The sequence below is a fragment of the Excalfactoria chinensis genome, chromosome 5 (genome assembly GCF_039878825.1).
Source record: "Excalfactoria chinensis isolate bCotChi1 chromosome 5, bCotChi1.hap2, whole genome shotgun sequence".
Classification (NCBI taxonomy): Eukaryota; Metazoa; Chordata; class Aves; order Galliformes; family Phasianidae; genus Excalfactoria; species Excalfactoria chinensis.
Window position 1 is genome coordinate 48,588,766 of NC_092829.1, and position 22,700 is coordinate 48,611,465.

The following is a 22,700-nucleotide window of genomic DNA, read 5'->3' on the forward strand; positions in this document are numbered from 1 at the left end:
CTTCAGCCCTTCATTTATTTTCTCTCCATATTAACATTAAAGGCTCATGTGAACTTGTTTTGAAGTACCATTATGAATACGTATACGTGTGAGTAAGGTGAAAACTAGAGACTGGAAGGCAGAAATGGTTGTAAGGAGAGAACGTAGGCACTCAGGGACATGGCAATGGCACAGAGGGACACGGTTACTGGGCATGATGGGGGTTGGACCAGATGGCCTCAGAAGTCTTTTCCAACCTCCACACTAATGATGTGAAACAACAGGAAAGTAGATGAGGGGGAAAAATAGAGAGAGAGGAATAAAAAGAAGCGATGGTGGAAGGAGGAGGACGCACACATATAAGTGTGAAAAGGCGTAATATGGAGCACAAAGAGCAGAGTGCACTGACGGAGAGCAGCGGGAAGCAATGGTACGGCACTGAGCGCGTGGTGCCTGCCGGGGGTGCACTGCTCCCAGACACGGCACTTCGTTCGAGCACGAACCCCGGCTAACGCTGCACCCGGCCCCGCTTGATTTCCTTTAACCACCGAACGCCGACCGGTTTCGCACGGCGGCACAGCCGGTCCGCCGGCAGCCACACTGCCCTGCAGGGGGCGCCAAGCGGGCATCGCTCCCGCCGCGCCTCGACCGCTCTGGGACTTCCGCCTCGTTGGTGCTGACGGCGGCGGCCTGCGCGGAGCGGCGGCGGCGGCCTGAGCGGCGACGGTGGCGTCTGCGGCGGCCTCGGTTGCAGCGACGGCTCTGCCTTTTCCCCGCCGTGCCATGCCCACCGTCGAGGAGCTTTACCGCAACTATGGCATCCTGGCGGACGCCACGGAGACGGCGGGCCAGGTGCGGAGCGGCTGCGGCCTGCAAGGCCTCGCCAGGCCTGGGGCTCGAGTGGTGCGACGGGGAGCTCCGGTCTGGGCGGGCCGGGCTGCCGCCGGGGCGCCACTGGGATGGGGGGGTGCCTCCCTACTGGCTGCCTGCCGTCCGGTGCTGCCCTCGCTGCGGGTTTCCACGTCTCGGGGCAGGTTGTGGATCGACCTTTACGGCTGCGATCCCGCGCGGGCTTGCGGGGGTTGACGGGACTGGGTCAGGTCTTGCGGTGGCTGCTCTTCGCTTAGATGTGGCCTCCCGGTTATTTGGGAGTCAGTATCTGGAAGCGGCCTGTTTGTCGCGTAGGGGTGCGGGGTTTTGCCTACCAGGTTCGGGCCTTAAGCGGGGGGGGGGTTCAGTAGCCCTGCAGGTGTGGTGCGGTGTTATAACACGCCTAACTAGGGAAGTAGATTTGTATACACGTACCTAGCAGTGGGTTTTAAGTATGTACTACGACACAAGGTTATTTGGGCAGTTCTTCAAGGTTTTACAGTTCGTTTATTTTTTAAAGTTAGTCTTGAGGTAGAACAAACTCCAGAATGGCTACAAGTGCTGCCTGTAGCAGGTATCAGTACCCAGAGATGGGCCTGAATCTCTCAGGGTAAGAAGAGGGTGAGTGAAGACTGATGAATCCTGGTGCATTTTCCACTTACAGGCTTCCAGAGCCTCTTTGTGATTAGTGTATTGTGCTGCGTTGGTCCTCAGTAATCTTCTCTGACACTTTTTTTAACTGACTGTATTTCTGGCCTACAAATGTTCTGTGACAAAATGTTCCATTTCTTCATTAACCTTCGTGAAGAAATTACTTTCTTTAAAACTTCTCGTTTCCTAATCATAATGTCTCTTATTTCTGGGTTCTGAGAAGCCATGAGTAATTGTTTCTAATTCATCAATTTTATTCCTTTCTATTATCCCTTAATATCTCTATGTATGTGACATCTCACATGCTTTGACTATAAAAAAGTCTTAGTCACGACATCTCAAAAAGGAAACTTTGAACATGAGGAAAAGAGCAAGGAAACCACTAGAAATATAACATCGAATGGAGTAATTTAAAGCAGCAGAAGTGTTCAGCTTCTGAAAGTGTTTCAGTTGTGGAAAGGACTGATAGGATGAGTCTACATCACAAGTAGAAAGAAGGCGAGAATGTCAAAAGAAAAAACCAACTATCAAGAAGCAATTTAAAACAAAGAAGACAACGCGCTTTTCCATAACACTTTGTTAAACTTGTCGTGAGATGTTATGAAGTATTAATCAGTTCAAGAGCTGATTAAGAGAAATCAATGGATGAGTGGTCAGTTTTTAGTTGTTCAGACATTCTTGTGTTACTGATTGGGAAGAAATGTGCACAAGTGCAGGATCATGCTTTCTGCAGTTAGCTGCTCTTTCTTGGGCATTGACTGCTGCTAGATAGGTGGTAGGACAAACTGCTGCCTCAACTGAGTAGTAGGAGTAGTTAGCATGCAGTAATAGAAATTCCTGGAACACAGGCTACTCTATTTCAGTTGCTATATGGACGCTTTTTAAGTATATGTGAAGTTTAAGCAGCTTGTTTCACAAAACGTCGTTATTTGTGTACAGTGTATAAATTTGTAATCATAACAGTATGTACTTGATTGTTAGCTTGTGCTGGCTTGTTCCTGCACATGCTGTGCTGTGTGTCGTGCTGCACAACTATAGGGCAAGTCAGATGGGGATGTGGGTCAGCTGAAAAACTATTCTTAGTGATTTTCCTTTCAGATCAGTGTCTCATTCCAGTTCAGAATCTGGCATTGCGGATGGGTGTCAGATGGAATAAGGAGTGTTTAAGCAGTCCTGAATATTAAAATACAGCTTGCTATAAGGGGAGCTAAAGCAGCATACTGTTTTGTAAATTAGTAACTCTACTTGCTGCAGGTGAACTTGTGTATGGAGTAGGGGTGATGATATATGCGACTCTGAGAAACTCAGAGCAGATAAAGTGTCCTGTACTGTTGATGTTGCTCTTCAAAGTGGGATATACTGCCTAAATATTCCTTTCACAACCGTGAAGAAAATTAATGATAGAAGATGCTGATTTCTGTTAGCATCCTAGTGATAGTAACTTTTCTTTCTAGTAGAAGGTGTCCCTGCCTATGGCAGGGGGTAGAGCTGGGCTATCTTTAAGGTCTCTCCCAACCAGAACCATTCTGTGAACAGCTAACCACGAAAAAGGCTTGAATTTATTGTGAAGGTTCAGTCCTGCAGGCACATCAGAAATGATTTGGGTTGGAGGAACTGGACGGAGACTTTTCCATGCTATTCCTAAAGATGTATTTCAACTGTAGGTTAATTTGTTTATTTATCACATCCAATCCATCCTTACAGATTTTTTAAAACTCTTATACATCAATTCAGCAGTTCAGATAGATGCAAAAGATACTTCATAGCAATAAATTATAGCAGTCACTCATGATTTGTTACTGTTGTACAGTTGTTGGGAGAGGTAACCTCTGCGTAAAAGAATAGACAAAAGGTAGAAGCTCATTGGAAAAATAATGCTTAAATTCGGTGAAGAAGGTGGTAATGTAAGTCCTTTAGTTTGCATTAATCTAATCACAAGTGGAATGTAAGAGCTGGTAGCCTCCGGGCAAGGAGTTTGAACAGTAAGCCCTTCAAGGTGTACTGGAACCAGAACAGTACAGTCAATAGGGACAGATTTTGCTGGATTACTGAGGTTATATTGCTCTATGAGAGAAATGCATTTCTTTGTGTAAGACTTGTATAATCAGTTTGTTTTAAAAGGCACAATACAAGAAGAAAGAGAAAATCATTTCTTAAGAACACACCAAGATTTCTTTCTATTTGTGTTTTTTTCTTCTTCCAGCACAAGGATGCTTACCAGGTGATCTTGGATGGTGTGAAAGGAGGCGCCAAGGAGAAGAGACTTGCAGCCCAGTTTATTCCAAAATTCTTCAAGCATTTTCCTGAATTAGCTGACTCAGCTATCAATGCCCAGTTGGACCTCTGTGAGGATGAAGACGTTTCTGTAAGAATGGGGACCAGAACCTTCTATCCAGTTGCTATGATGATTTTGTTCCTTTCTTTTCCTTTCTTTTTTTTTATTTCTTTCTTAGCCTATGCCTTTCAGAAAGGGAAAGTTGGTCTCTGGGAGCCTTAAACACTTAGTCATATTCCTGCAATAGAAAAATCTATTGTGTGATGGTATGAGAAGATAAATCATTTTTCCTTTGTCTTTTCACTCCCATCATTGATCAACAGAATAGCTCTGTAGAAAGAAGCTTAGATTATGGTTTCTTTGAATATCTATTGCATTTCTCCTTTCAAAGTGCTTTGTGGTAATGGATTTCAATAAATCTTGCTGGAAGGCAAGAAAATTTCCTTTGCACCTGAGAACCATAAGGTTGTGATTCTGACTTCATGCAGAAATCTTGAGGTGCTTTGTGCTGCTTCTTGGTTTGAAATAAGCTGAAACATTCCTGGTGGCTGGATCTTAAAAGATGTAAGCAGATGATTGAAGGAGTTTTGGCAGTGCTGGGAAAAAACATCATTTCTCTGCCATATGCACACCTGTAACAGTATCATTTTCATTAGCAAACAAGGCTCCATAGTAACTCAGATTCCAGCCTTTTGTTGTGTTTGTTACTTAAACTGTTGATCGGATTTATAATTCTGTGAGTGTAGTTGCTGGTCAAATTGGCTTTTCTCCAGTTCTGCTTAAATCTGAGGAAAATATTTTTTTTCTTCTTCTTCCAAAGTACATCTTAATATATTGTTTCATAGCAAAGAGGATGGTTGGACTGTCACTGAAGTCTGACAGTTGAACATCACTCTGAGAATATGATGCTCATGTAAAGAGGATAAAGAGGTCCACAATTTTCCATTCATTTTTCTTCTCATGGTGCAAATTCCACAGATTCGGCGCCAGGCAATTAAGGAGCTGCCTCAGTTTGCCACCGGAGATAATCTTCCCCGAGTAGCAGACATACTGACCCAGCTTCTGCAGTCAGGTAGGAGATGCTTACATGGTAATGTATGTGGTTTGTTCTGTAAAATGTTTTCTGTTGGTTATTTTGCTGCAGAGCAGCCTGTCCCAGTGGCACTCACACCACCTTTTGCTCTTTTTCCCCTCTTTTATTTACTCTCCTGTTATGCTGCTACTTCTATGAATTATTCTGTGAATTTTTGGCAAATTATTATTGTGGACGTGTTTTTGTCTCAAGCCTTTTTCATTCAAGTTCTTTGAAAGCAGGATGCAAAGGTAATACTGCAGTTACAGACTGCACTAAATTCCCTTCTGACCAAGAGCTGTTGGATTTCTAATCCAAAAACCTTCACAAAAAGATGGAATGTGGGTTTTGTTGGTTTTTTTTGTTGTTGTTGTTTTACAAAATACCTAATTTGGAGTTTAATATAAAGTGTTCTTTATAATTCAGTAGGTTTATGGAGTGCTAAATATTAGATGTTGAAAACTGTATTAAAAATGTGTGCTTGAGTCTCTGCAGTATTGCCTCTCAGAAAGAAATATTTTTAAGGGATGTGTCCATCTCTTCATTTGGTTTAGGGAAAATTGTTTCTTCCCTCAAGAAATTCTGTAGATTAAAAAGGGAGTATTGCTTTCTTTTGCCTGGATTTAATAAAGGTGAGCTTATTAAGCTGCTCCTTAAAATCATCGTGAGTTAAAACTTTCTTTCAAGTTTTCAAGCCTGTCACATTTGTAACGTTGAAGTTTTGGAGGGCAAGAGGATGAGGATGAGATGGCAAATAGCCGTTTTCTTATGACTCCAGCTTTCGTAACCGCAGCTTTCTGTTTCCACAGTCTAATAGCAGTTAAAATACAAGTTACATTATTTATAATGCAGATGATAGAATCCTTTTTGTTTGACATCAGAAATCTTTCTGCATTCATGCTTGCTTTTCCAGCATCTGAATATCAGTCTTTTTCTCTCTTCAGATGATTCTGCAGAATTCAATTTGGTGAACAATGCTTTGCTCAGTATATTTAAGATGGATGCTAAAGGTAAAGGACACGTTTTTCTGTAAACATATATTTTTTAATACTTTCTACTGTCTAATGCAGTAAGAGCTGGACCGAAATTTGTGCCATTTTAATACAGTGCCAATATTAGAGATGTATTCATTACTTTGTTTTGCTAACAGTACTGTAATTTGTAGTAGTTGTGGATCTGAGTTATACAGACCAGTAAAAGAATGGTGTTTCTTATGTCCAACTATGAAAATTATTTTAAAATATTTTATGGGGTATTAAAGGAAACTACTGTATGAATGGCTCAGCTGTTAAGTTTTGAAATAACTGGTGTTTCCTGATTCATTCTCCTTGCAGGGACTTTGGGAGGCTTATTCAGTCAAATTCTTCAGGGGGAAGATATTGTGAGAGAAAGAGCCATCAAATTCCTCTCTACAAAACTGAAAACCCTACCCGAAGAAGTGCTGACTAAGGAGGTTGAAGAGTTCATATTAGCTGAATCAAAGAAGGTGAACATCTTATGCTGCAAGTTTAGATATTAAGCAATCACTGGCAGTGTTTTGGAGGTTGTTATTTAAAACCAGTCACAGTAAAGGCTTAGTAAAGAGCCTGGCTTGTAGTCTTGATCCCATGCTCTTAAGAATAAGCATAATGCTTTTAGGTAAAAGAAAAAGTTACTCGTGTGCAGGTTGATGGCAGTTTTTATCTTGGAGATGTGTGCAATTATGTTGTGTGTTTTTGTGTGTTCCTTTAAAGGTGCTTCTAAATAAATAGGGGGTGATTTAAATGTTATATTGTTGCACGCTTTACCTTTTGAAATCAAGTAGTTTCGGCCTGGAGGTTTGCAAATTACTTGAATGGAAATGTGTTTTCTGATGTTTCATTAAGGTACTGGAAGATGTGACAGGTGAAGAATTTGTTCTGTTCATGAAGATATTGTCTGGATTAAAAAGCTTACAGACAGTAAGTGGGAGGCAACAACTAGTAGAGCTGGTAGCTGAACAAGCTGACCTGGAACAAACATTCAATCCATCAGATCCAGACTGTGTGGACAGACTTCTGCAGTGTACTCGCCAGGCAGTGCCACTCTTCTCGGTATGTATTTCTTTCTTTTACATGAGAAATAATGTGGAAAGTTGATAGCTGTAGCTCATCTTGAGTATTCCGAGTGTTTACATTAGAACAAAAACATACCAGAACTTCTCTGCCTTTCTTGTGTTAGAATGTTAGAAGGCACCCTTTAAGCCCATGAATGAGCTTTTGTGTATTCTCTTTTTTTTGTATATGTATTATATTGATTCAGGCCTGATGCCAGGCAACTGCAGCATACATTGTCCTTTTAGCATGTTATGGGCAATCCTTTTAGCCCTTGGTGCAGAATGCCTTGAAGTTTAAGCTGCCTTGGAAGGGTCTTTGCATTTTAGAGTTAAAGATAAGTTTAATAAAGCCTTAAGGTTTATCTGTGTGGTGTAGACATTTACAAGGTTGGCAGAGTGATGGGGGGGGGATATTTAATTCATTCAAAAGAGTCACCTGAAGCCTGTGTTGTTTTCTGCAGAAGAACGTTCATTCCACAAAATTTGTTACTTACTTCTGTGAGCACGTACTTCCAAACCTCAGTGCTTTGACTACTCCAGTGGAGGGTCTTGATATCCAGTTAGAGGTAAGACAAGTTACAGTGTCTGAAATCCTTAGAAATATGCATCTGTTCTGTTGGAAACCTAGCTACAGCTAGGAAAATGGTGCTTGCTGTATTGAGGTACGACCAGGCATATCATTTGTCCCAGTTTTTGAGTCAAGGCTAGAATATAAGTAGATCGGCGAAATCATCTTTATATTGCTGTCGGTTTTTTTAAGCTTGTAGCATTTACTGAAATTATTGTTGCGTAGCTTGTGTTAATTTAGTCTCCTAAGGGAATGGCTTAATGTCTGTAATTTTGCTTACATTAATCAGTGCTGCACTTTCAGCTAAATCATTATGAATTTCCATGTAAAGGGGAGATGTGTATGAGAGAACAAGGTTTTTGTTTACAGAAAAGTGTTAGTGTTGCTTGCTGGGATTGGACAGTAATACCAGTGTTTCTGTTTGGGGATGTGAACAGATTAGGCATATTCCCCCTTAGATTCTTTCCTTAGACTAGGAGTTTGAGGTTTTTTAGAATCTGTAATAGCTGACCTCTAATGCACCAACAATACTGATAGAATGATTTCATTTGGTCTGAAAGTTAAGCTTCCTTTCTTCTCTGTTAACACATAAAAAATAGCTATCCTTATGTGTAGGTCTTGAAACTTCTTGCTGAAATGAGTTCATTTTGTGGAGATATGGAAAAGCTGGAATCAAATTTGAAGAAGCTATTTGATAAATTGCTGGTAAGACTAATTCAACTTTTTACTGATGTAAAACACTAAAATAAACACTTCTCATCAAAAACAAGTTCTGTTAATCCATTAATCTGTTTATCCTTTTCAAAAATGGCTATATCACCGATGACACTGTCCATAATACAGTGACAAACAACATTAACTCTTCAGAGCCCATCTGAAAGTAAAAGTATGTTGGTCTTGATCCAGTATACTTGCAGTAAAAGAAAAAGAAAATACATAGCAATGAGAGGATCATGTTCAATCTCATTAAATGCTATATCTATCTGCACTGGTAACATTAAACAAATTCTGCGCTGTTTCAGAAACACTGATGTTGTTTGTCATTGCTTCCTGTAGTAGCAGTGCTACCATAGTATCTCCTATGACTCAGAGGTGTCAGGGAAGCATGAGTGTGGGCTAACTACATGCACTAGGACTTGTGGAGCAGCTCCACACATTACTGTGGGGATGGGAAGTTATTCTTAAATTGTCAGCAAAAATAAAGCCTCCAGTTCAAACACTGCAAGTGAACTGTCAAGCCATGTAAATATGCCTCATATATTTGTTTGTCCTTTCTGTTCATTAGGAGTATATGCCACTTCCTCCAGAGGAAGCAGAAAATGGGGAAAATGCTGGTGGTGAAGAGCCCAAGTTGCAGTTCAGTTACGTTGAGTGTCTCTTGTATAGCTTCCATCAGCTGGGTCGTAAGCTTCCAGATTTCCTCACAGCCAAGCTGAATGCAGAGAAATTGAAAGACTTTAAAATCAGGTAATTGTTTAGGGGCAGGTCTTGGAATTCTGTTAAGAAGTGTTACTTTGGGGATTTTTCTTAGTAGAAAAATGTTTAGAGTTTCATTTTGCACATGTTTTTATTTTATAGGACTATGTGAAATTAACCACTTGCTTTTCGACTTTCTAGGCTACAATATTTTGCTCGAGGTTTGCAGGTGTATATTCGACAGCTTCGTCTAGCACTCCAAGGTAAAACAGGAGAAGCCTTGAAAACAGAGGAGGTAAGTGTTGTGGAAATAGTGACTATAATTGAGTGTACAGAAATAACCATTAGTGCATAATAATAGGCTACCACCTGTTGTAAGCATGCAAATAGCTGCATATCTATAGCTGGTATCTATCGCCACTTTTTCTTTAAACTTATTTATGTTACCTATGTTTTAGATGACTGATAGAAGCTCAGCTTGTCCACTGATCTTATTTCAGAGACATGGTTTCATTTTATTTTACTTTTTGCATGTGAGATTATGGTTCATTAATATTTGGTAACTGAATTTTAATAAACTTTATATTTCTGGGTCCTCTCAGATTTGAAATCAGGGAAAAGGCTGCAGGTCGTATCATTTAAACAAACTGGAAATGTTGTTTGGCATTGAGGACATTGCCTTCATTTTGGTGTGAGTTCTGCAGATAGGCCAGTTTCAGGACGATCGAGAAGGCTTTGAATAATATAAATTAAATACTAAGGCTGCCATTGTGATAATGGTTCAATGCCCGATTGGGTTACTGTTTATCTTGCATGATTTCCTGAGCATTACTCCTGTGTTGTTTTAAAGTGGGTCCTAGTGATGTAACTGCAGTCTAACAACAGAATGCATTTGGAGGAAGGGGGTGGGAAGTACGCTGGAACATTACAAGCAAATGGCTGTTGTAGAGCTGCTGGAAGCCTAAAAAACTGTAACCTTGAAAGTAGGCACGCACCTTTCACTACTGCTACAGCAGTTCACTGAATAGCAACTGGTGTAATTTTAAGCTACTGGAATAGCAAGAATTCAGTGGTATTTCTTTTATTTTTATTTTTTTAACAGAACAAGATCAAAGTGGTTGCTTTGAAAATCACCAATAACATTAATGTTTTAATCAAGGTAAGTCTCAACATTATGAGGAAATAAATTCACACAGTAGAGTAACTTGTGGAGGGGAAAAAAGGGAATAATTTGAACTGGATTGTGTTGTGTTAAGTTAGTCTTTGTTAGTCAGTTGAGTGTGCTGCCTACTGTTACGCTTCTGAAGACACACGGCTCTGCTGCTTCTGCTCCTTTGCTGTTGCTGGGGGAGGGTATGTTTTAAGGCACTTCGTAGTGGCAGCAGTAGATAACCTTGCTTTAAGGGAGCATGGATTTTAGCTGAGCCTTCTTTCTCATTTTCCATTTCTGTTGTGCTAAAGGCAGGTAGAGAATAGTTCAAAGAGTTGCAAAGAGATGTAAATGAAGGAAGAGGCAAAGCAAACGGCTACTTAGAGCTGTTTTCTTCAAACAATCTGTGAGAGATGGGCTGAAGAAATATACTTCTATCCACAGACCTTGAAAACATTCTTATTTCTTTGAACTACATTTTTAAAACTTCACCAGCTTCAGTAGCTGCCTTTCTTCATATCCTGTCCCACGCCTTTAATTCATGACCCCAAACTAAATTTTGTCCATGCTATCAAGAAACTTTTTTACCTTCACAACTGGGGATATCAGATGTGCTTGCAGGAGCCATTTAGTTCTTTAAAAGATAGGGGATTGCTCGTTTGTTTTTTTGCATAGGCAGAGAAACAAAGTGTATTTTTGCAGTATAAGGTGTTATTCTGGTAATGCAAATCTCATTTGAATTTCCTACTAAAGGATATGGAACTAAGGCAGTTAGCTTCTGTTCCATTCTCTGCCTCAGGACTTTAAAGGTTTGGGTTTTAAAACTCTTCAAAGGCAAGTGCTATTCTGGAGCCTCAGTAGGGAACTAAAACTTCAAGTGCAATGGATGTGGATTTGACTGCAGAATGAACTGTCCAATTTTGTCTCTACAGGATCTCTTCCACATTCCTCCTTCTTATAAAAGTACAGTCACGCTGTCCTGGAAACCAGTACAGAAGGCAGATGCAAAGTAAGAGGTTTTACATTAACAGCAACAATGAAAAAAAGTGTTAACTTTTGCTGCTTGCAAAACAAAGATGCTGCGTGTTCATATAATGTATGCAGCACAAGTTAAAAGTTTCACAACCAAAATTAAAACCCATCCTGAAAGGATTTAAGGCTGCGATATAATAATCTTGGTCTCGATTTAGGGATGCAATTGCCTGAATGAACCAGAATTCTTATTCAGGACATCTTCAGCGGTTACTGCTAGTTGTTAATCTTTAAAGCTGAATAGTTACTCCTGTACTTGTCGCCACAGGGTTAAAATGATATGTTTTTGTTTTCTTCTGGCAGTCAAAAAAGAACAAGTGAAGATACAACCTCAAGTTCACCTCCAAAAAAAGCTTCGGCAGGACCAAAAAGGGATGCCAGGCAGATATATAATCCTCCCAGTGGAAAATACAGTAGTAACCTGGGCAGTTTTTCTTATGGTGAGTTAGGCAGCTTGGAAAAGCTTTGTCTAGTTACAGTTGTGCCTTTTGGGTTGGGGGGAAAGGGCAAATTAAGCACATTCTCAGAAGGTCACGCTGTACTGTCACCAATTTTTGTGTGTAATGACCTTTTTCTAACTGTTCATCAGTTAGTGTTTGAGTACTGTCAGCCTATATAGACTGTAATGTGACTTGCCAGGTTAGTTTTAGTAGTGTTTAAATACATAAGCTTTTGTAAGGTAGCTGTTGCAAGCGCTTTATCTCAAAATTGAGAACATACCCTGGATTTCCAATTGGCGGATCAGTTTCTGCAAGTGACCCCTGCCTGTCTTATGACTTGATCTGTGTTCAGTTCTTATAGTTATTGCTAACACTGTGGACCTTTTCCAAAGCTTTTAGGTTTTGTCAGATGTACTGTGCACGCTCCCACTGTCAGAGTCAATCTGTCTTTCTGAAAGTCATTTTTGTGGATGGAATGGGAGAGCAGTTGCTGGCTGGATGAACAAGTGCCACAGTGGCAGCAACCTGTTCTCACCGTCTTACCCAGATGTCTATTGGGCCTACCTCTGTCAAGTAAATGGCAGACTTCAGCTGATGCAGCTCTGCGCTTTAATTCAGCGTCTGTAAACCTGTAATTCAGCGTTTGTGAAAACTAGAAACTTTTCAGTTTCCTACTGGGTTGTTGTTTTTTTGTTAATGAGATGCCCAGACCTCTCATCCGTTTTAAATTTCTGTTCATTTTAAAATATGCCTGTGGTTCTCTTCATAGATTAAAAGTCTGTACATGAAGAGAAAGCATGGAAGAGGAATGAGAGTTTGACTCGCTTATTTTTTTTTCCACTGCGATCAGATTTGCTCTTTACAGAGAGAAACAAAACATCTTTTACAGTATTAGTTTGTAAATAGTTCTTATGTTATCCAGCAATACTTAAGATCTTCCATTTGGATCTACATTAGGGTACCAGACTAACAAAGAAACTTAAGTATGCTAATAACTAAAGGATAGAAAAAGGCGGGCTGAAAAAGTTGTGAGTTTCCATCATTTATAACATCAGTCGGTGCAAGTCAGGCAAACGTATGTCAAGATCACTGTGCTGTTACTGGACTGCAGGATGAACTAGATGGCCAGATGAAGTTATTTACAGCCCAGTTTTTCAGGGCTGGCTCAGTCATAGTATGCAGAAAGACTACACTTAGTTTAAAGAGGCTGGCTCTCCTGACATCCTTTTACAATTAGCACTCCAGAGTACAAATCAGATCATACAACAATCAGAGACTGAAGTCAGCCTTAATATGGAGTTATTGCTGTTTAGTTCTCATCGGTATACAGCATGAAACCTGTATGAAAAGTTTTTGATTTCTATTTCAGAACAAAGAGGTGGTTTCCGTGGTGGACGAGGAAGAGGCTGGGGAGGACGTGGCAATCGTAGTCGAGGAAGAATCTACTGAGTAGACCATTGTATCTTCCTTCCCTGGCCCCAGTGGGCTAAAGCGAAAGTACACTCAGCAAGAGATTGCTTGGAGTATTGTTTCCTTCAAGGACTGCCTTCTGCTAAGACTGACTTAAATGTTCTTTATACCTTTGTATGTATGATCTACTTTTCTAACGGACTACAACTTGTCCATAGTGAAACTACAACTGTATTTTTGGATGCTTACAGTCAGCAGTTTTGGGTTCTTATTTTTGAAGTGTCTTCACGATTTATTCAAAATTGGAAAAGAGCGTAGATGTTTTATCAAAACTTACATCTTGATTGTTTGCATATTAACCTAAAAATCAGCTACTGCATTACTGATACTATGTAATTGATTTTATGTATTAAGTAATGGATAGGAAAGGCATGACTACAGAGATACGTCAGATAAGCTTAGCACCTAAAGTAATCCTTTCCTCATCTGTAATCATATTTTGCAATATGTGGAGAAGAGTACCGTTGTTAGATTTGCTTTTATTTACTTATAATGAACATGACTGAGACATGCTGGTTTTCTGAGGTTTGCAACTGGTTGGAAATTAATTTTGCTTGTAGCATGAAGCAGTCCTTTCACTTAGAACCGTGGAGAATGTGGTGTTCTTTGGTTTTGTACATCTTACTCTTCTCCGTGCATTGTAATGCAAAAGTGGTGTTTTGCAAAGGAATTTTAAATGTTTGATATGAATACGTGCATATACTTATGCCATGAAATTACAGGAAATGAACAGGAAAAACGAAACAATAAATCACTAGAATTATTCCAGGAATGGGTAAAGACTGATGCAGTGATTGAGCTTTGTAGACTGGAGCTGGACCGTAGCAGTACCTGGCTCTTTTCTGTGTTTTGCAGATTTCTGGGTTAGTTGGCACTCGAGGGTTGTGTTTTTGTTTTGTCTTTTTACCAACACAGTTGCATTTCAAAATATATAAATAAAATTGTATTTTGGCTAACGTTGAAAAATTCCAGCAATGTAGTCGGATTCAAGTAGAAAAATGAACAAATCCATGCTATTGGGTTTTGTTTTTTTTTCATAGCAACTTGGAGTTCTTCTTTACTGGTGGACACCCAGAAAATACAATGTAAGAGCACAATGCTTTTTATTCTCACCACTTAAAATTTTTACTTCTCAGGTCACTGAACATTATAAAGGGGTTAGCTGATAGGAAAGAAAAAAAAGAAGAAAAAATAATAAAAAAAGAAGTTGGGGCAGGGAAGAGAATTTCTAAGAAGACTTCCGGGGCATGTTGATGTAAAATAGCTTAGGCTTTAGAAGAATGAAGCTCTTTTCTTATCGTCCCTTTTTTTTCTGCGATCATTTGATATCCGCATATGAATGCTCAAAAGTGATGTTTTGCCACCTAGTTCCATTTGTATTTGCTTGTGAATCTGACTCGGGTGTCTTCATTATCACTGCAGTCAAAAGGGCAGAATACCAAAATGATGTCAAAGTTGGAGTTCTTGACCAAATTGCGAGTCTATTTGTGCTCAACTCTGGAGCAGCAGGCATTAAACTTAGGACATTCCAAGACATGGGAGCTTGTACTTCTGAATATATGCCAGCTGCTGAAATCGGATTTGTCACTAAAAGTGACAAACTTGGCAAAGAATTTTTCAAGTATAAATTCGTGAGGTCAAAGCGTCACTCTGAAAACAGTCACTGGTTAGTAACAAGCTTTCCTTAAAGGAAAGAGGGAAGATATTTTGCGCTTGTGGCTATCGCTTGTTGCCTTGAGGGGATTTAAAAATGTGATCTCCAAGCCTAAATGTTGCTTGCCTTTAGACCGATATTTAGGCACTAGCAGCTTGTTTTCTCACTGAGTTTGGAGTGAGTTTTCATGGGGCTCCTGTTTTCCAGAGGTGACGTGCAAAGTTCTTGTAGCCTCAGAAGCAGTCAGCTTTTCTCCCTCACTTTCGTATTGAATTTTAATGCAGTGAGTCCTTGTGGAGACACCTGTTTACCATCTTGATGACTTGTAAATGTTCCCTTACACTTTTGGAATAAATTCATTTTGTAATTTTGTTTGGCTCATTGTTTTACAGTTACTCTGCAGCATTTTATCCTGGCTTTAGTAGCAGGGTGCTGTGCTACGTTTTGGTTTAGTGACTTAGTCATGAGATTGTCATAGACGTATAGGGCCGCGTGTCATTAATGATTATTTATCAAGGCTATTAGCTTCTTCATTGTGAGTAACTCAACTTAAATGCGAAAATTCGGACAGTCATTTCGCTATTATTCAACACAAGTTGTGTGTCACAATCTGTTACGTTTTATTTGGGAATGTATCGTGAAAAGGAGACGTCACGTTCACATAATATTCTAGATGTTGACAATGCAATAAAATATGTTGGTGTCTTGACAGCAACAGCGGCTTGGAGTAACGGCCTGATTTATTTAGCGAGGAGTGCAACGTGCCTCATGTGGAAACCCGGGCAACTGTAAGTACCGCAGCTGTGGGACTGTATTCTCTGTCCTTAAGGGAACGCAAACCCGTGTGTTAGTCAACGGCTCCGTCAGCATTTCTAAGCTTTTTTCTTAATTGTAGATGCTGAGTGTGTTACAGACACGTTTTTCTGTTCGGCAGGCTGCTGTCCTGAAGGAGCACAACTGCTCGCAACTCGACTGCGGACGTTGGGTCTGGGATATCGTGGCTGGTGTTCTTCGTGGTGAACGTGAATGCCGTCAGCGGGGGTACAAATGAAAAGCAATTCATAAGTACATGAAGTAAACGCGGACCGCATCGGGGTGGGCCCTCTCGGACCGCGACCCTCCATGGCACCTCGGGGAAGCTGTGGCCCCGCCCCGTCCGGAGCCCACCTCCCAAAATGGCGGAGCGGGCGTTTCCGGTTCCGGGTGGTGGCAGGCTGGGATTGGGGAAGATGGCGGCGGCAGCGGCGTCCGGGTGGGGCGGGCTGGGACGGGCTTGGGTCTTCTCTGGCTGGGCGCTAGGCTTGTGCTCGTTGCTGGCCTCGGGGACGCGGCCCGCCGCCGCCACCACGCACTGGGTGGTCACGGAGGACGGGAAGATCCAGCAGCAGGTGAGACTGGGAGCGGGGGGCGGCCGGGAGCCGCGGCGGTGGGGGAGCTTCTGCCCGCGCCGCCCTTCATCGCAGCCTGAGCCCCTCCTGGGCTTCCCGCAGTGGGGCGAGCAGCGGGGGCTCTCGGGCCGGCAGCTGCCGTACTGTCCTTTGCCTCCCGGCCGTTGCCGTCCGCCGAGCCCCGTTAGCTCTGGGAGCGGCTCTTTGGACGCGATCGGTGCGGTCGGGCTTCTGAATGAGTGTGCGATTTCGCACTCCGTCGCCCCGCCCCGCCTGCTTTCCGCTTCTTCTGGAAGTAAAACGTTGAACTGGCACGGTGCTGGCTGCAGGGGTGCACTCTGGCGTCGTTCATCTCTTGTGGGAGTTCAGAGCGTGTTTTATTTCGGTGCTGGGCTGTATCTCTCGTGCGCTGAGAATGTTTGGGTTTCACGTTGGAGTTCTGTCGTACGGTCTCCGCTCTCTTTATCTGTTGTGGTGTCAGATGTGCTTTGGTTGTACACATTGCTACCGCGGCTGTCCTTGGCTGGAGTGGGAGGCAGGCATTGCAAAAAGCTGTGCCGCCGTTATTTTTTCTCAGCTGTAGAACAGCGTGGAGCAATGAGAGTCTGTTAGCATCGCTTTCCTTCTGAGAGGCTTTTGCTGGGCTCTACTGTGCGTGTTTGTAGTCCTGAGGCAGGTGGAGCTGGCTGCCTGGAGGAGGCCCTGCTGCCTCCATCAGCCTTAGGCGGTGTCTCATGGACTGCCTGCGTGGATCCTAGCGCTCTAGCCTCACTTAATCACAAGCTAATGAATGATAGCACTCACAGTGTTATTTCTCCTCCTTTTCCTATTTTCTTCAGTGGGGAAATGATGAAAGCATGCGCTAATGGGCTGGAAGCATCCGTATGTGTGTATATTAATTGTATATTATCAACTCTGGGTGAAGTGTTGATTTTGATTATTGCATGAAAAGCAGCTGCGGCTTGAAAAAATCTAATTAGCTAAAATGATGGGAAAATCAAATTAGCTAAATCCAGCACTGCTTTTAAGAAGCGTCTTTTTATGATGTTGCATAAAAGATGGATGCATTTAGAAGCTTCCACTGTACGACTGCTGTGCTGTAAGCTATTTAATTACAATAGTCTTCTAACTAGTGGCATTCCCATGTTCCTTTTGTAAGCTACTTAAAACCTAAGTTAATATGATAAAATAACGTCTGTTGAACAAGATAACTACTTTTTTTTTAACCTGTACCATCAAAATGAATTCACCCATTACCAGTAAGGAAGCACAGATTATGAGTACAGCATACTTGGGATATGAGAAGCTGCATTCCTCAGCAGCTGGGATTCAGTGCTTTTCCATGAAGTGGTGCTTATGCTACAGTGAGTTACTTAAAATAGGATGTACTTCAGTATCTGTTAGCTTTTTTCTCTCTCTGGCTCTTGAGAAAGTGGACCTTAACTTTGTATCTATTGGTGTTGCCACCCTACCGAGTACCTCGGACCTCTGCTTTTTCCTTTTATTTGTGTGTTGGAAAATAAGAAATGTGGACGTTTTTCTAGAGTAAGCTTATATTTTGTGTATATGTACACACATACACAAACAAATACATATTTTGCTGCTGTGCATGCATGTGTATTGCTGTTAAATGTCGAACCACAGTAGATGACCTCTTCCATTCACTGCTAGTGGGGTGATTTGTAACATTTATTATGGCTTCGTTGATGGAAGCATAGTGTTCCAAAATAACTGAGTTCTTAAAACAAAGATGTAAGTTCTTATAACAGAACATAAACTTAAAGCTCCCCTTCAAAGTATTCTTTTGCTCAGTCTTCTCTGTACCCTCTCATGAGGAAGCTGGAGGCAGCAGCAGCAGCATCTCCCTTTGACTGTTTCCTTGAGGCTGAGCCTGATTCTCATCCTTTCCACATGGCCTCTGTGCATTAATTTTGTGGGGCTTGCTCAGGTGTGTCAATGTACAGCACCATGCCATGAAAGCTGGTGCGCTCTCACAAGTGCTTCAGTTTTCTTGCCCTGCTGGCTACAGTTTACAACCTAGCATGCAGCTGACTTTCTTTGCTGCACAAGCATGTGCTGCTGACTCATCATAAGTTTTTCCCCTAGCAGAACCCACATGTCCATTTCTGCAATGCCATTTCCATTTGGTCAGCCTTTCCTGCTGCAGGGGTTGTCCCACACCGGGTGCTGCGTTTGTTCTCACCTTCTCTGATCTGCACCGTGGCTTCTCCAGCTGTGTTGTTTGCTGCAGCCCTTCCCTCTGCTCTGCCACCTATGTTTGCAGAGGGCGCCAAGCTTGCTGAGGTTTGGATGTTCCCGGTTTATGAAGACATTAAACAGTGCTGGCCCCAGGATCGATCCCCAAGGGACACTGCTGATGACTGGCCACCACTGGACTTTGCACTGCTGAGCACAGCAGCCTCACACTGGAAGTGCCTAGTGCTGTCTGGTGACAAACGGCTGTGGCATTAATTAGTATTTGTATTGTTAGCTTTAGTAGGAGTGTTAGCTTTCTCAGTCTGAAATGCATTGAATTGTTACCTTTTTGGGAACAGAGTGTTTAATCTTTGCTTGGACTACTTGTCTGAATGAAGCCAAAATAATTAAGCTTAAGTGTTACTCAGATCCAGGCATTCATCCTGTGGGGTGGTTCACTAGCTGTGGAAATCCAGAGAAGCACCAGTGAAATGAGGTTCCCTGCAGCCTTCTTACTGAAGTGCACTGTGGCTTGGGAGTGGAAAGGCTGCAGATCCTGACCTGAGACAGACTGAATCAGAGGGAGTAACTTATATTATCACCTTAAAATCTCCATTAGTTGTTTTCCAATAGTGTAGCGAGTGAGTAAGCCTTTAATGTGAGACTGTGTTCAAGTGTGATTGATGTTCCTGTGGTATAAGACAGCTAACAGCACCCTGACTGCTGTTTCTTCTGGAACTCCTGGAGATATAACAACCAGGCAGGTGGCAGAGCTATGACAAACCCAACAGCTGGAAGTGTATCAACAAGATCCCATGTAATAAATGGGAGTGTTTGCTAAGTAGGCACTGCTGTTCCAGTTTCTGGTGATCATTTCTGAATGATAAAGCAAGTTAATTCTCAGCAGTGCATGTAACATTCTGTTTTCTCCCTTAGCCATCAAGTAAAAGCCATCAAGCTCTGTCTTTTGTTCTAGGAGCTGTTTTCAGGTCAAATACATCTTAATTCACTCAGTTCCTGTTCTTTTTTTTGGTCTGAGTCCTTCAGGTGTGTCTTCCCACAGAGCTGGGTACAGAGTAATTATATCAATTTATTGAGATGATATCTGCACAGTGTGCATGTTTATGAACCTTTTCATTTCACAACTTCCAGTATAAAGTTCAGACTAATATATAACCTGTTTTAGGTTGTGCTTGTCTGGTAGCAGGAAAGCTGGCTACCCTGCTGAAGTACAGGTGTCCTTCCAGATAATGGAGAAACATGGCACTAGGAGGATGAATTAAATACAATTCTGTAAGCAGTTCCAGCAGTCAGTTGTAGCTCTGTTGGTGCAGAATGGCTGCTGCCATGTACCAAAGATTTATCTGAGCTGAAGTGGGTCCTTGCAGATACCGTGTTTGGGCTTGGTGGAGACAGCTGCAGCCCAGCATCTTGTGGGGGACTGGAAGAACTGCCCTCACATGGCCCTCATGTTAGTTCTGAGCTCCTAGGCAGATTGTTCAAGACAAGGCTGTGGAAGCATTGCCAGGAGTAGAGAGACTCTGGCAAGGCCTCTGAGTTGGCAGAAAGTCATTTTGCTTTTGATGTGCAGTTGTAGATTTTGAAGTTTGTTAAGAGATGAACTGGAGGCCAGCATGGAGGTACAAGGCTTTGGCCTGTCCTGTGCTGGGAATAAAGCCCCTCAATGTGAACTGCGCCTGAATTCCACGCGGAGCAGCAAGTTTTTACTCTGTGGAGCAGTGATGCATCACAAGTAGCTCTGATGCTGTCAGCTCAGCTGTGAAAGATCTGCAGGTGAAGTGGAGAACATGGCAAGCAGCGTGGGTGCACTGCTGGAGTGCAGTCTTCAGCATACATGCACTGTGCGAGCCGGAGGATATGAGAGTTTGTGCCAGAAGCATTCCTTTCACTTGGACCCCTCACTAGATACTGAGGGGGCTCTGCTTGTGAGGTCCATCTTCTTTCTGACTGTAGGCATGGGATCCTTCTCTGTCTGACTTCAGTCTTTCTACACAGCACTGCTGTCTGCTGGTATTGTTTCTTCTGTAGCCTCACACTTTGCATACTGGCCTCTCATCCTATTTTGCACCAGCTGTATGTAATTGTAGGACAGACTGATAAGGTGATTCCAGTCAGCTATTCAGAACTGGCTGTTGTTTATTGAAGGCCTGTCTGCTTCCTGGCAGGTTTTCCCCATACCATGGGTGTCATAGCAGAAGCATAGCCAGGAGTGCTCTGAGCATCCATTTTCAGGAAGGCCCTTTGAAAGCTGAAAGAACCAAGTCATCTATGGGCTTTTCTTGTGGCTGGACTTTTTTTTTCCCCCATGTAAAACTGAATCCTTACTTCTAACAAGCATCTGAGAAACGAGAATCATAGAATCATTAAGGTTGATAAACCGGACTAAGATCATCCAGTCTGACCATCAGCCCATCCTCACCATGCCCACTAACCCAGGGCCCTCAGTGCCACGTCCACACAGTTCTTGAACACTTCTATGGATGGTGACTGCTCTGCCTCCCTGGGCAGCCTGTTCCAGTGCTTCCCCACTCTGTCATAGAAGGAATTTTCCCTAATATCCACACTGTGAGCACCTGTACAATGCAGGATGGTATTGTTCATTAGCCAGAAGTACCTAATGAGTTACGTGCTTTTGTCATTGCTGAAAAAATTACTAATTATGTGTAATGTTTTTTGGTATTTTGTGAGAGTGAGTAGGCTTTATCTTTTTCTGCAGTTTCAGCATAGAACACATCACATTGTCAGGGTTTGGCAGCGAGTAGGAACCGGTCTGCTGTTCTCAAAACAAATTCTTACCTATTACAGATGTATACGGATGATCCCTCCATCTCAGCAAGTGTAGACCTCACATCTATCTGGCTGTTGTAGAAAACAGATTTCCAATATGTACCAATATTTCCAATATTCTAGCTAAGGTTTGTTTTGCACTGATAAACATGTAACATTGGTGTTACAGAAGAACTGTTGTTTTTCTTTGGTAGGTAACAGATCTAAACATCTATTCCTAGCCTGTGTGCTCTGTTGAAGTGATTGCAGTAGAGCAGACCTGTTAGATAATGCTGGAACTTTGTCATGCTTCACATTTGAAGTGTTACATGTAAAATTTCTATACTCACTGTAGCTCAGCTCTTTTTAACGATACCCATATAGCTGATACTGTTTTTTAACATACTTCAGCGCTAACCTTTCAAGTAGCTGAATATTTGCTATTCAAAAAAATCAGCACCATTTTTCTAGTGAAGCGAATCTTTGTGACATCCATTGGAACCTTCTAACGCTCCCTGATCATCATTTAGATAAGCCGAAGAGTATGTCTTCCAATTTAGCAGCTTGCCTTGCCTTAAAACTTACACAGAAATTTCTTTTTGGAAATGCCCTGGTCTTATCTCACTGTGTAGAGCATCTCCTGTTGGCAGGAATATAACAAAAGGCAAGTGTCAGTTTTGAAGATCCTTCACTTTTCCTTGAGGCCGCGAGGAGTTCTAGTCTATTTGAGCAGGAACTGCTTTTATTTTGCAAGTAAATGACAAAAGCTTCATTATTTATGGTCTATAAGATGAGGAGCCCGTTTTGCTGTGCACAATAGGTGAATGAGGTGCCTTTTCCAGCTTCTTCTGATCATCGTCTGCTTTCTGCCTATCATAGCTTTTAGGATGTGCACAGCTGTTCTGATTTCGACACCTCTGTGCCTCAATTAACAGTGGAATTTCTGCATTATTTTTAAGAAGAAAAGAAAATATTACCTAACAATAGTTGATGGAGGCATTCGTCTACCCTCGTTTTAAAGAATTTACCTCCCAGTGTAATGTAACTGGACTGTAAGGAAAGAAAACGTGCTGGAAGGTTTGGCCATACAAACCCAAGTGTTCAGAGGCTTTGATACGTGCAGGTAACGTAGGAGGCTCTCCAGAGCTTGAGGGTTTGATTCAACTCCCCTGTCTTTTTTTTTTGTTGTGCAGATTCAGTGTGTGTTGCCAAATCAGGTTCCGGGTATACTTAGTGACAGTGAATAAACCTGTACTGTGCTTTATAGAGATACTTTCACCTTTGGGCAAAGTTGAACAGCGAATGCTTATTTTAGAAGTGGTTTCCTGGCAGGCTTTCTGCAGCATAGCTGCAACACTCATTAGAGTTCCAAGGAAGGCTTTTCAACACTGTTTTTCCCCTGTTTACCATGCTTGACTCAAACTCAGATTCTAACATTTCAAGCAGTTCATCTTCAATGTCATCGTTTCAGCACTTCAGAGGAGGAGTGAATGAACGCGGTGCTCTGCCACCAGCCAGGCTAAAAATAAATAATTGGATCGAGCATCATTCCTGGCTCAGAAGTCCCTGCTAACCTGACGTGTTGTGCAAGTTGGCTTCCGCTTCGTTTCTGCCTGAAAGAGCATTCTGGGGAGCTTTGCAGGAGATGAGCTAAATCTCAGATTCCACCTGTGGTTTT

At 42.1% G+C, this 22,700-nt stretch overlaps 2 protein-coding genes across 2 annotated transcripts in view; both read left to right on the forward strand.

Moving 5' to 3' along the window:
* Window positions 1-631: 631 nt before the first annotated feature.
* On the forward strand, window positions 632-15,022 carry API5 (apoptosis inhibitor 5). Its single transcript, XM_072338327.1, has 14 exons — window positions 632-831; window positions 3,704-3,865; window positions 4,754-4,847; window positions 5,792-5,857; window positions 6,182-6,333; window positions 6,713-6,919; window positions 7,383-7,487; window positions 8,105-8,194; window positions 8,775-8,956; window positions 9,107-9,200; window positions 10,008-10,064; window positions 10,988-11,064; window positions 11,391-11,527; window positions 12,897-15,022. Exons 1-14 carry the CDS (start codon window positions 763-765, stop codon window positions 12,974-12,976), a joined length of 1,572 nt encoding a protein of 523 aa, XP_072194428.1. The 5' UTR covers window positions 632-762; the 3' UTR covers window positions 12,977-15,022.
* A 698-nt stretch (window positions 15,023-15,720) lies between these two features.
* Window positions 15,721-22,700, forward strand: part of TTC17 (tetratricopeptide repeat domain 17) — a 46,065-nt gene continuing 39,085 nt past the window's right edge. Inside the window, 2 exon segments of the mRNA XM_072338758.1 lie at window positions 15,721-15,765; window positions 15,767-16,039. Of these exon segments, the coding sequence (XP_072194859.1) occupies window positions 15,721-15,765; window positions 15,767-16,039 (318 nt within the window).